Raw genomic sequence first — 12,049 nt, 5'->3', positions numbered from 1 at the left:
GAGAAAACCCTGTTTGGCCCTAAAGGAGAAGTTTTAAAAGGTTTGAGCTGGCTCTGCCAGAAGCCTTCGGCTTAGTTAGTTGTGGCTGCAGGTAACTCGGCAGCGGAGGCAGCAGCTGCTCACACCAAAGTCCCCACTGGCCAGTTATCACACCAGATCTTCGTTCCGGTAAACGGGTCTGACTAGCTGGAAAGAGGATGTAAAAGTCTCCTGGAGAAACTCTGCAGAAGGGATTCCCCCCGTTGGGGGGGGGGACGGATAAAGAAACCAGATACCGAAGGAGCTCCAGCGATGCCATCGCAGGGCGGATGGACGGAGCAGCCGCTCTCGGCACGGCGTTTCTGGATGCTGGAGCCGGGACGCAGCAGTGCCCGTGGGCAACGACAGCTCTTCCCGGCTAAGCTTAGCTGGGCTTAGCTGCCCAGTTTAGCCCAAATTCCCAGAAAAGCACGTGGGAACTAAATATGTTTCTTAGTATCTGGGGAACACTGGAAACAGCATGAAAGGTATTAGTTTCCCATCGGAGGGATTTGGGCGCTCAGATGTTTGCAGCGAGCGCAGAGATGCTCTCTCCTTGTGGCGTCTCTTCTGAGAGGAAAGCGCGCCGTCTGTCACCCGAATTAGGGGTATGGGCACCGGAAAGAAACCCCCTTGCGGCCCCTGTCTTCCAAAAGGGGTCTATAAATGTTACAAATCTTTAAAATTTTATATTTAGTATTATGCTAATAAGCAAAACTCTGCATTTATTATGCACGCTCTTAGGTCGGCACTTTGAAGGCCAGTAGCTCCTAGGCCCAGCTTTTGGGGCAGCCCCACGCCTCTCCACGTTTCCCTCCCGGGCAGGGAAAGCAAACCTTGGGACAGCCCCCACCCTCGCCGATGTTGTCAAAAATCCCTGGACAGGACTTAAACCACCCCCTTGGCTCCTCCTCCTTTTTAAAATAATTATTTCAGCATCTTTCTGGCTCTTGGATTTTGTATCTCTTCTGTTTTCTCAGAGCTTCTTGGTGCTCTGGTTGGAGAAGGGCAGCCAGGCTGTGCCCGACACAGTCGTACCCCAGAACCCCCTGGAGACACTTCCCCAAATTCCCTTTGGGACGAGCACCCACCCCGTGCCGCCGACCACGGCCACACAAGCCTCACGCACTCGCACGGCATCAAACCAGCAGAAGGGGCAGAGGGACCAGGTCTCTCTTTTTTTTTATTTTTCCTGCAGACAAAAAAAAAATAATTAAAAAAAAAAATTCTCGTTCATACCCGTAGCACATAAGCAGCAGCGTTTATAATCAGTCTGTGGTTTAATGAAATACAGCAGCAATTCCCAGTTCTCTCCACAGTGAGCCCCAGCAAACATTTCTGTTTGGTTTCTACAGGAGCAGCCGAGTCCCACGGAGACATCTCTCATATCATAAGCTTAAAGAAAATTCACAAGCATCTTTATAAAATGTTAACTTTGGGCTGTAACAAACTGGGCTTGCGATTTAACAGCTTCAAAGCTTCTGCTGGAAAGACAAGACAGGTCAGAGATGGAAGCTTCCTCGTGGAAGGGTTTACACCACTTCCATGTTTGTCCCTCCTGGGATCTATCCAATGTCCACCTCTGGCCAGCAAGGGATGTGCCAGAAACCGTTAGAATAACGATATTCTGCTGAAGGGGAGATTTCAGTGCTGACAAGGCAGCGTAAATTGCTCAGGAAAACATCTGAAAACACCCTGCTCTTTCCTCAAGGAGCAGAACCCTCATCGCAAGAGCCCGGGATCCCTCGGGAACAGAAACACCAGCTTCCAGGAGAGCACACCTCCTACGGCCTCTGGCTCCTGCCCCATCCGCCCCTTCGTCACCTTGGGAAGCGACAGGGCCACGTCCGGATCCCCACGCCGGGCGCCTACGCAGCGTATTTGGTGTTTGCTCTCAAAAGCTGTACCTGGGGATGAGGCAGGTCAGTGTTTGCATTTCTCTTTATGGGTGTAGTGGGGAAGGAGAAGGAAGGAGAGCCCATCAGCAACAGGCTGCTGCAGAAGTGAAAAGGGTTGGTTTAAAGAAAAATCTCACTCCTAGAACAACAGGAAATATTTCAGTATATTTTAATAGTAAAATGATTCCTATTTTTCAAGCAATGTCCCACCTGGATGAGTCTCAGGAGTATTTTTGCGCCTCGGAGGTGGTGGCTCTACCTGCGACTGCCCGTGCAGAACAATCCCCAACAACTCGCTGTCGCTAACGCAAACACCTCCCCGGCACTGAAACCACTTCCACGACCACCGCACTGCGGGACTCTACTCAAGTCTCTCTCTCTCGGGAGAAGAGCAGGAGGAAGAGAATCAGCTTTTAATAACAGTCTGGGTCGAGATTTGTAGCAGGCTACTGAACAGAGGAGATGCCAATATTTTATTTAGTAAAAAGGTATGTATTCAGGTAGCAGAACACCTTACAGTAACTAACTCGGCAGGAAAGGTTAAAGTCATAGCACAGCCCTAGATCGATTTGGGGGAGCGGGACGGGGAAGACGATGGGGAGACTGTAAGGGAAGCAGCTTCAGACTCAAACCTTGGCTTCCAATAGAACGGATTCAGAAAAATATTGCATGAAAAGCCTCAGGGTTTTAGTTCTTTCATAGATGTATATTTACCAGTTTTCACAAAGACTGCAGGAATACGATTATAAACAATAAATTAGGACTTCATGTTGCTATCATTTGGCATAACACAATCAGGCAATTTTTCCTTTTTAAATATAAGGCAACACAAGCCAACACATAATTTAATCCGTCTTTAGTCAAATTGCTTAACTTTGCTAAAGAGTTACCACTAAAGAATGGTTTATAGTACACTTAAAAGAATTTAAATAATGACATAAGTGTACTAACTTACGCAAGGAGTCAGAAAACGTACTCTGCTAAGCTTTGAAACCTAAATATTTGTTACAGCCCAGGACTACACGTCTAAATTAAAAAAATACAAATAGGTGTTTTCTAATTTTTCCATTTACGAAAAACTTTAAGAATCTCTAGCCAACTATGACGTCACTTCAAAACTTGTTATTTTTTTTCTTTTTTAAATTTTGTATGATGTCTTAAGATTTTTAAACCATGCTCGTTAAGGAAAGTTCAAGGAGCAAATACTTAAGGCTTTGTTTTTTCAAAGGGCTGTGAGGGAGGCCAGTGGATGGCAGAGGCCAGTGGGTTCACCCATACACAATGCTACTCAAACCCACACTACCAGGCGACATTCATACAGAAATATTACACTTAAAAGTTACAGTGTAGAGCAATATTTTTAGCCAGTGTACATATAAAGAATCAATGCATTTATTTTTTTTATTATTAATTTTTTTTTTTTAATTTCCAAACTTGACTGTGATCATTATGTTCAAGTATTAGTCTCGTTAACAGAGATGACAGATTTTTTACTTACAACAAATTCGGCTGTTAGAAAGGAAAGGTATGTTTCGGTACACTGAGGAGAACAAGATGCTGAGGTTACCCAATTGTTAGTGTCCTATGGCCACTGACTCGACTAGCTGCTGGAAGTGACGTGGGAAAGGAACAGAAGGAGTTAGGCACTGAGACCCTGGGAAAAAGGGATGTTATAAATAGCTTTGCTAATTCCCAGGGAGGAGAATTGTTCCATTAAATCTGCCGTGGAGTTTTGATGGAGAGGAATACGGGACCATTGGTCCCACAGTGGCTCGTGAGCGGAGCTTCGCTTCAGATCAACCGCCTCCCGTCGGTACTGTTGCCGGAACGGGACCGTGCCGTGCCACGCCGCCCCGCGCGCCCGCTCATTGCACCGGAGACGAGATTGAGTTACGTCTCCTCGCCCTGAAATTAATTCTAGCTACCCGAGAAACGGCTGAACCCTTTTTGGAGTTGTCAGTGGGTCTGGATTCCCTTCACATCAGGACGGCCAGACTCCTAGCAGCGAGGGGTTCAGACAAAGTTAGCTCTTATGCTGGCGAAAGGGGAGCGGGGAAGGGAAATATGATGCAGAAAAAAGGCAGTTACCTACGGTAGTTATGCTGCCTACATCCCAAAACTGCCATTCCCCCTCCTCCATACCCTGTCCGCCAAAAAAAAAAAAAAAAAAAAAAAAAAAATCAATCAGCCAGAGACTTTTGGCTTTGGACAAAGTCTAAACGACAAACGCGGGCGTCTCGGCAAGAGACAGCTGAAAAGCTTCTTCCTATATTAATGCCTAAATACATACCCCTAGCTAGCTCTTTTCAAATGTAGGCTTCTTTTTCAATTAAATAGGCCTCTAGACAGTGCAAATGGTCAATGTTTAATGCATTAATGAAATGGGCTTTCGAGTTGAAAATAAGCCCTGCTTCCTGACAAATTCTGTTGCTGTTAATCTTCAGAGGAAATTGAGATGGAAATTTAAGCAGCTACGCTACCTCGCTCTTGACGGAGCTGGCGAACAGATGCAACTGCGAAACCCTGCAGCAACTCAACATCAGTCCAGCAAGTAACTACTAAGCAGAAGGCAAAAGCTGCAAGAAGGGGATTCTGCGGTGAGGAAACAGCTGTGGCGTGAAGTAGTGTAATGAAATTCTTTGAAACAAAAGGCATGTTAAATATTTGATGCATAAAGGAGATAGATAACATGTAAGCAAAGCTTTTAAATATATGGTATGTCTTCTTCCAATGGTTACTATAATGATCACACAAGTTTGCAAGTTAAAAATGCCTTGCTTATTAATTAAAATTAAGACTAAACCTATAATTTTTGTCTGTGAAAGTGACTGCAGCCTATCTATACCCTGGGTGTTGAATATGAAGATTTCGACTATCGGTTGGTTCAGGTGCTCGGTTCATGGGAGGCCGATGGACTTTCCCCAGCACGGCCATGCTCTGATCTCTGAAGCAGGACTGCTGGAAGTCCCCGCTTAGGTAATCCATGGTCTGCATCACATTATTCTGGCTGGATGGGCCAGCTCCAGCTCTGTAATGAGTTCCTCCTGCACAATCTAGCGGTGCTCCTGCTGGCTGTCCCCCGTGGAAAGGCATGGCGAGGTCCTGGGACCCAGAGCTGTCACTGTTGGGCGTGGGCAGAATGTTATTCCAGATGGGCTGGAAATAGTGCCCATTGGTATATGGCAAGGGTCCCTGCAACCCATTCACAGGTGGAGAAGGCGTAGGCTTCTCAATGGGGGGCTTCAAGCTGAACGACTGGCCCATGCACAGTTCTTGAGGGTAGTTTGAAGTTTTGCCAGGAAAACTCTGCCCTGCGATCTCTCTCTGAGGGTGCTTCCCTGCGAGTCCAGCAGGCCCAGCAGCATCCCCACACATTTGCTGCAGATGCGCAAGCTGGTGCTGGTTCCACGCAACCGATTTGATTTCGTTCTGGTATGCGGGCGGCACCCTGTTAATATTCACCATGGGCACATTAACAGAGGCAGGAGGAATAGCAGCAGCAGCATGATCTACAGGGTTTACTACACAGGAAGGCATGGGTGTAGGGACATTGTGAGTAGATACCCTGGTACTTGCATTGATAAGCAGGTTGCGACTTATAGGGCTGGGGTTTGCAATCTGTCCCTCACAGACTGAGGTAGTGCTAATGCCAGCTCTGGCCTGGCAGAACTGGTTAATCTGGTGCACAATGCTGCTCAGGTCCGGTGGCTGGTTCTGCTGCAGGGTGGCAGCCATAGAGAGGGGAATGGTTGAGGTAGACACGGTCACATTCGGCGGCGCATCTGCATCCGGCATCTTTCTGCTTCCATGTAAACCCGGCTGCAGCAAAGGATTCGGGGGGTGCTGCAGAGTCTGGTGTGCCATGGTCTGAGGATGCTGCAAGCCCTGCGGCTGCTGCATATTCTGAGGGTGCGGCAGCGTCTGCGGCTGCGGTATCCCCTGAGGGTGCGGTAAGCTTTGTGGCTGTGGTATACCCTGAGGGTGCTGCAAAGTCTGTGGCTGCGGTATACTCTGGGGGTGCGGCAAAGTCTGTGCATGCTGGAGAGCCTGCTGGCGAGCAAGCGCCTGGGGGTGGGTTAAAGTGCTAGGTGCAACGTATGGTGTGGAAGGGGGATTCATCATTGCTTCCGGCAGCAGGCGCGTGCGTGTCCCGTCAAAGTCTTTGATAATTCCTTTTGCTGGAGATTTGACTATCGCCAGGAGGCCTGTTTTCGTGGTGGCCTGAGACGGGTAGGGACTGTACCTCTGGCCCGAAGTATCAAGTCCGTTCACAGTACGGCGTATGTGTTTCCTCTGGGGAACCTTGACACTGTTTGGAAAGATTTTTATAGTCAGTGGATTGTTGGCGACCTTCTTAGCATAAGCATCCAATTCTGCTGGGGTAGGATACTGTGCAGATCTCATTTTCTGTGTAGTGTCCCCTGCGGAGAAAGGAAATTCGTCAATACCGATTCTGGTAAGCAAGGGATCAACCCTAGGGCGAGAGAGTTGCACGACAAGGGTAGAAAATCTCCAAGGAATCAAGAGGCAAGAACTTCATCTTTCCAGACCAACGGATTGTGTACCAGGTACCTCATTCCCTTTATTACTTGGTGACCAACACAACCCCCAGTTCAGCTTAGGGCAAGGCCTGCCCAGGGGAGCAAAACAAAACCATGTTTACGGTTGGACAGAAACAGATAACATGCTATAAACATCAGACTGTCTCCAACTGAAATATTTCTTACAGCTTGCGGTGGTGGGCTAGTGTCTATTCTCTTAATTTAAGGCTGCCTCCCCATGGCTCTTCAAGCCATTCTCAGTATCTTTACCATGTAATTCAGAAATCAGAAAGTTATGAATTAAACATTAAACCTGTGTAATGCTGAGGTGGGAACCATATGAAGCACTTCAGCTCAAGCCTCCATTTACATCTGAGTTCTTTTCTAGATGCTGACATCTGAAAGCACTTTGAGTGTCTTTTTGTCCATTAGGAAGCCCTTGTCAGTCCAAGTTCAGCAAATGGAAGGAGGCTACACGTGCGTTGTTTTACGGCTTGCAATTATTTCTTCAGCTGAATTTTCAGTGTGGCACCTTGCTAAGGACAGCATCCTTGTATCACACAGCAAAATGACGTGATTACCCCACAAGATTAAAAACATGCTACTCCCCAGACACAGACAAAAGACTTCTGGAGACAGGGGTGTGGTCTCACTCCAATTTACCAGATACCTACCTTGCCCACAAGCTCGAAGTGCTTCTGGAAAGAACTTCAGAAATCTAGGGAAATGCTTGTGTCTCTCTCACTATGATCATATTCCAAGCAGAAAGTTGGGCCGTCCCCCTACCACAGCTCTGCTGCTTAACTCCTATGGGACTACTGCTTTAGAAGTGATTTTATAATCTTCAAATAATGGCTTGCAGCTTTGACAATCTGATTTTGCTTTTGCTTGATTCCCCCCCCGCCCTTGCAAACAGTTTACTGGAAAAAAAAATACCCATCCTTTTTTGCTAAAATTTTCAGTGTCCCCATGCCATCTGCTGCTTTGCTGAAAGAATGGGAAACACAGCAGCCAGCTCCTCCAGAGCCCAAGAGCTCCCCAGCCCCACATCTGGCCCTCTGACCCAAGGAAATCTAATGCTCCAGTAAAGAGCTCGATGCTCTGAGGCAAACAGCCCTTCCTCTCGAAAACCCCTCTGATTCTTTTAAGCAAATTGCCTCCAAAAGGCTCCTGACTACAGCTCAAGTCTGAGTACCAGCCATCTCTCTTTGCATCCTGCAGCTTCCAGTCTTCACAGATGAGGGAGAGCAGTACTGCTCTAAGAGCATTCACTTTTAGAAAGTAAGGGCCAGAATATGGAAAATAGGATGGATACCAAGAGAAAAACGATAATTACAGAAATATTAAAAATATCTTTTGTGAAATGAGAAGCTTTGCAAGTGGGTTGTCCTGTGTTTTTAGCACAGCACGTACCCTTACTCTCTGTGCTGTCCAAACACATACCACCCTTTTTCTTAATCAAAGGAAATGCTCATTTGGTATTAACCTGAACATCCTCTCTGTTCACATCCTGCTGCAGGCAGGTGGTTTCTGACTGTCCTTTTGAGGGAGCTGCTATGCTCCTAATGGAGAGGAGAGCCTCCGAATGGACTCTGCCAGTACTACTGTGCCCCAACAGCCAAGGCCTTCAGCAGCTTCCCAACCTTTATTTTTAGCATCGCCCATGCTCGTGAAGTCCTGTTTCTTCCCCAGGAGATAATCCTTGCAACTCACCGTGAATCAGAGAAGAACCATCAACAACGGACAAAGGAATCCACTCCTGTCTGTCTTACGGTTACTGCCATTGTCACATAAAGGTTTTATTTTCAGATGAAAAATTAAGTAGATACTTTAAGACACCTTTACCATCAAAACTTCCCAGCCTGGTTTACATTTCTGTAGGCATATCAGCAAATTAGGTGGTAAATATAAGCACTGAGCAGATACACTAAATATTCTTTTACACAAGCATTTTTTTTTCTGTTACATGGGAACTGTGATGGAAGCTTTTAGAAAGCAGCTAAAATATCAGTGTCTGAACAGGCTGCAGCTATCAGTTACAGCACATCTGTAATCCCGAATCTGTAAGAACTCTTTCCTCTGACAAGAGAAAACAACCCCTTAGTCAAACTTAAATGATGCACCATCATCAAGTTTGGCATCCTACCAAATGGCAAACCATCTTTTAAATCCCTCAGACAGGATCTTCTGAAACCAACCACCATTTCAAACAGAGCCCGTTTTGCATACAGCTAAGATTATGTTCCTTTTACTATGGACTAACTCCGCCATTCTCCTTAGGCCTGACCAAGGTGATTTATTTCCAAGTTTCCCAACATGCTGCTTAAAATGTGCTCTACTAGTAGTTCCATAGGCAAAATTTGATGACTAGAACAATTAAGGCAGAAAAAAATTAGGAGAAAGGCATTATGGGGTGAGCAAGAGTCTGAATATCCTGTAGAAATATCCTACAAACCAGTAAAGAACAATTAGGTCTGGCTACTAAGTGAATGGAAAAATAGCTAGGATAGACCAAAAGAAACTGCTGGTATTAGAATATACTCATAATTCATCTGCAAGTGCAAGAATTCTGAATTGGGCCATAAAATGACGAGGAAGACGGCAGATGAACAAACTACATTAAGAAAACAATGAGATGAGCTTCACAAAGTTACCTAATGGTAAATGCAAGGCAGAATACTTTTGTTGAAAAGTAATTATTTCATGTTTACTATAAGGTAAAGCTGTTCCTATGAGCAATTACCCCAATAAATTGGTGAGCTGCAAGTTCACATTCCCACTAATCCCGTGGCAACCAATTCATCTGGTCACATTCCTGTGTGCGTCTCACCGCTGGAGCTATTTTTACCATGAAATGAGATATATTTCTCTGCCTCACCTCAGCACTAATGTAACATACTTTAAGTGTATCTCACATTAAGGCTTTAAAACCCACCGCTTTTAAAACTGCCTACGGTTAAATTTTCATTAACGTTAAACAAAATACAAACTGGCCTTCAGGATTCCTACCCTAATGAGAGCATCCGTGTTGGGACAAGCGAAAAACAGCTGTGCCCATCTTCTGCATAAAAATCTCAACTGCAGCAGTATCTCTGCAGGCTTTACAGAAAGAGCCCTTGCCCCTAGAAAGGACTCAATTTTAGCTGACGACCCCACATTCAGTCTCAACTTGCCCTCTCTTGTTCGCCCCCAAAAGCTCTCCAAGAAGTATCTTTCACCGTGACTTTGCGCCTCTGTCATGAAAAATCACCCTTTTTCTCCCAGGCCCTGCCGCTATGTCCAACAGCGGCTGTGGATACTGCCCAAACAGCCTCGCCTCAAGTATCCTGGATTGACTGGTCAGGTTTATACTGGAGTCGCTGGGAGGAAGGAGAGAATATCAATACTGAGTCAGTGAGAAATCCCCTGAGTGGATAAGGATGAATTGCAGGGTTAGCCTGTGATGAAGGTTGGAATTCAAAGAAAAATACTGAAATTGGAAGTCCTGTAGTGATCAATTTCTAAGGGAAAAAATATGTGCATATTAATCTATAAAACTCCTACTGCACAGACCATCTTTAAGAAAAAAGCCTCTTATTTGAAAGTGAATAAGAAAATAAAAGATAATTAAGCTAATGTGGATTTTTAAGCATTAATAAAAAGTCTGATCCAGAAAACTACACTTAAAAAATTAATACAAACATCATAAATCTGAATAAAGGCTATCACGTGGAGTTCTGTGCCTTTTATAAAAGCAATAGCACTATTATTAAAGCCCGCTTCCAACCCCCCATCAAAAGTCACAAGTCACCGTTCATTAAAAATGCTCATTAACTCAGCTTTCCTTTGGCCAGGGGCTAGACTACTTGTGCATATACAGTATGGAGAGAAATGCACCAATTATTCTTACACACATCTGCAGCGGGGGTGAGCAAGGTCTGTACGAGCAGTTTCGTTTTCCATATAAATCAGAACAAACTGGAACAGCTGAGCATTACCACTGCCAGCCAGTGCCTGCCAGCTACTTTATGTCCTAAATTCTTTTAAATGCAGTACCCAAAGCTCTTCGCTAAGCAGGATACAGCAACGCTTTCAGCATGGGGATAAGCAGTTCTCAGAAACAGCATCAGGTACCATCAGGTTAAGAAACTGCCCACACGTTGCCTCGTAAATATGTAATTAGCAAATACCTGATTTATGCACAGCTACCCTCACATGAACCTCAACAATTTGCTTTCAGGACTAAGCTTTACGATCCACCAAAGAAACTTCACATAATGCAAGGACCTAGTCATGTTCTCACCGCAGCAGCCTACCTTTTAAACAAGCATGTTTTGCCCAGTTTCACGCCATCTAATAAAGTCCTTTTGTGAGTAAAGAGTTCTACTATTGCTGAAAGCGATGTTACAATTACGAAGCCTGTGGAGTCAGTGTAAATGCTCTGCAAGTGCTGTGGGGGAGCACACATGTGTACGTGAACAGTGTCATTCCCCTCTGGCAGGACGTAAAGCATGTCATCCTTAATTGCAAAATTATCTTACCTATTTTCAGTAGCATCACAAGTCTTAACATAATAATTTTAGCTATAACTGGAGTGTAAATTACTTGGTTTTAAAGAGCAACGAGTCCATCAGCAAATTGAGAGTACAGAGATCTCCCAATGCACATTTCAAATACAAGAGAGAGGTCACAGCCCTAAGAACCAAGTACACAGATCTTATGTAGAAACCCTGGTATTCCTGAAATTTCAGCTGAACAATCAATGTGTGCCTTCAGTGATAAAGAGGAGAGACAGAGTAAGATTTTTAAAAAAATCTCCAGCCAGTAAAACTTACATTCCCAAACTTAAGTTCTTCTTAAAAATACTAGTACGACTATCAAAAAAATGACTGAAGTTATCAAAAAAGAATTATCGGAGCACTCTGCAGACATATTTTCAGAGGCACCAAAGAGACATCAGAAAGAAGATGGAAACTCTAAACTTCAGTAATTTGGGCTAGATCACTAATATTTGCAGTATATGCCCCAGGTATGTAGAACAACAGAGCTGCTGACCTCAAAAGGTTTGCATTAGCCTGATCCACCTTTTGTCGGTGTCTATGAGTAATTAAACGAATGGAAGTGAAAAAGAGTCAGGAAAAAGTTGTGTTAAGAAGCAAGTCAGCTGGCACACTTTTAGCACATAATGTTTTCAGCAGAGAGGCATGAATCTCACAGAAACCTCACTTGCATTTCATCTTGCTGTGGTTAAAATTAACCTTTATAAAGCCAGGAAAGGGGGGAGAGCTTGCTGCGCACACGTGAACCTCCACAGCTATTTCTCAGAGCCATTATTGATGGATGCCTTGAAGGCATAACAAAAGAAAGACTCTAACATTAAATAGTTTTTCCACTGTATCCTGAATGTTTATGTCACAGCTGTACCAGAGCCAGATTTAACAGTTAACCACATCCTGCAGACAAAACGTCACTCACATTTCTGAAGTCCAGTGTTCATCTGCGTGTAAGAAAGAAGCTGAAAGGAGAGGTCACCTGGTCCTGGCAGACAGGCCAGCATGGCAGACAGGCACTAACACAACATGGGGCATTCACTCCTCTGCACACTGCAACAAC

General features: G+C 45.0%; 1 protein-coding gene across 4 annotated transcripts in view; it reads right to left on the bottom strand.

Moving 5' to 3' along the window:
• Positions 1-1,279: 1,279 nt before the first annotated feature.
• Positions 1,280-12,049, bottom strand: part of FAM222B (family with sequence similarity 222 member B) — a 37,579-nt gene continuing 26,809 nt past the window's right edge. The window contains exons 2-3 of one of the 4 annotated variants that reach the window (XM_054847484.1): positions 11,912-12,039; positions 1,280-6,337 (exon numbers count right to left, since the gene is read on the bottom strand). In XM_054847484.1, coding sequence (XP_054703459.1) covers positions 4,752-6,337; positions 11,912-11,993 — 1,668 coding nt within the window. In that variant the 5' untranslated portion in view covers positions 11,994-12,039 and the 3' untranslated portion in view covers positions 1,280-4,751. The other 3 variants (XM_054847486.1, XM_054847483.1, XM_054847485.1) reach the window with 3 other exon arrangements.

The sequence above is a fragment of the Grus americana genome, chromosome 19, assembly GCF_028858705.1.
Source record: "Grus americana isolate bGruAme1 chromosome 19, bGruAme1.mat, whole genome shotgun sequence".
Classification (NCBI taxonomy): Eukaryota; Metazoa; Chordata; class Aves; order Gruiformes; family Gruidae; genus Grus; species Grus americana.
This window is presented reverse-complemented; position numbering and strand designations above follow the sequence as displayed.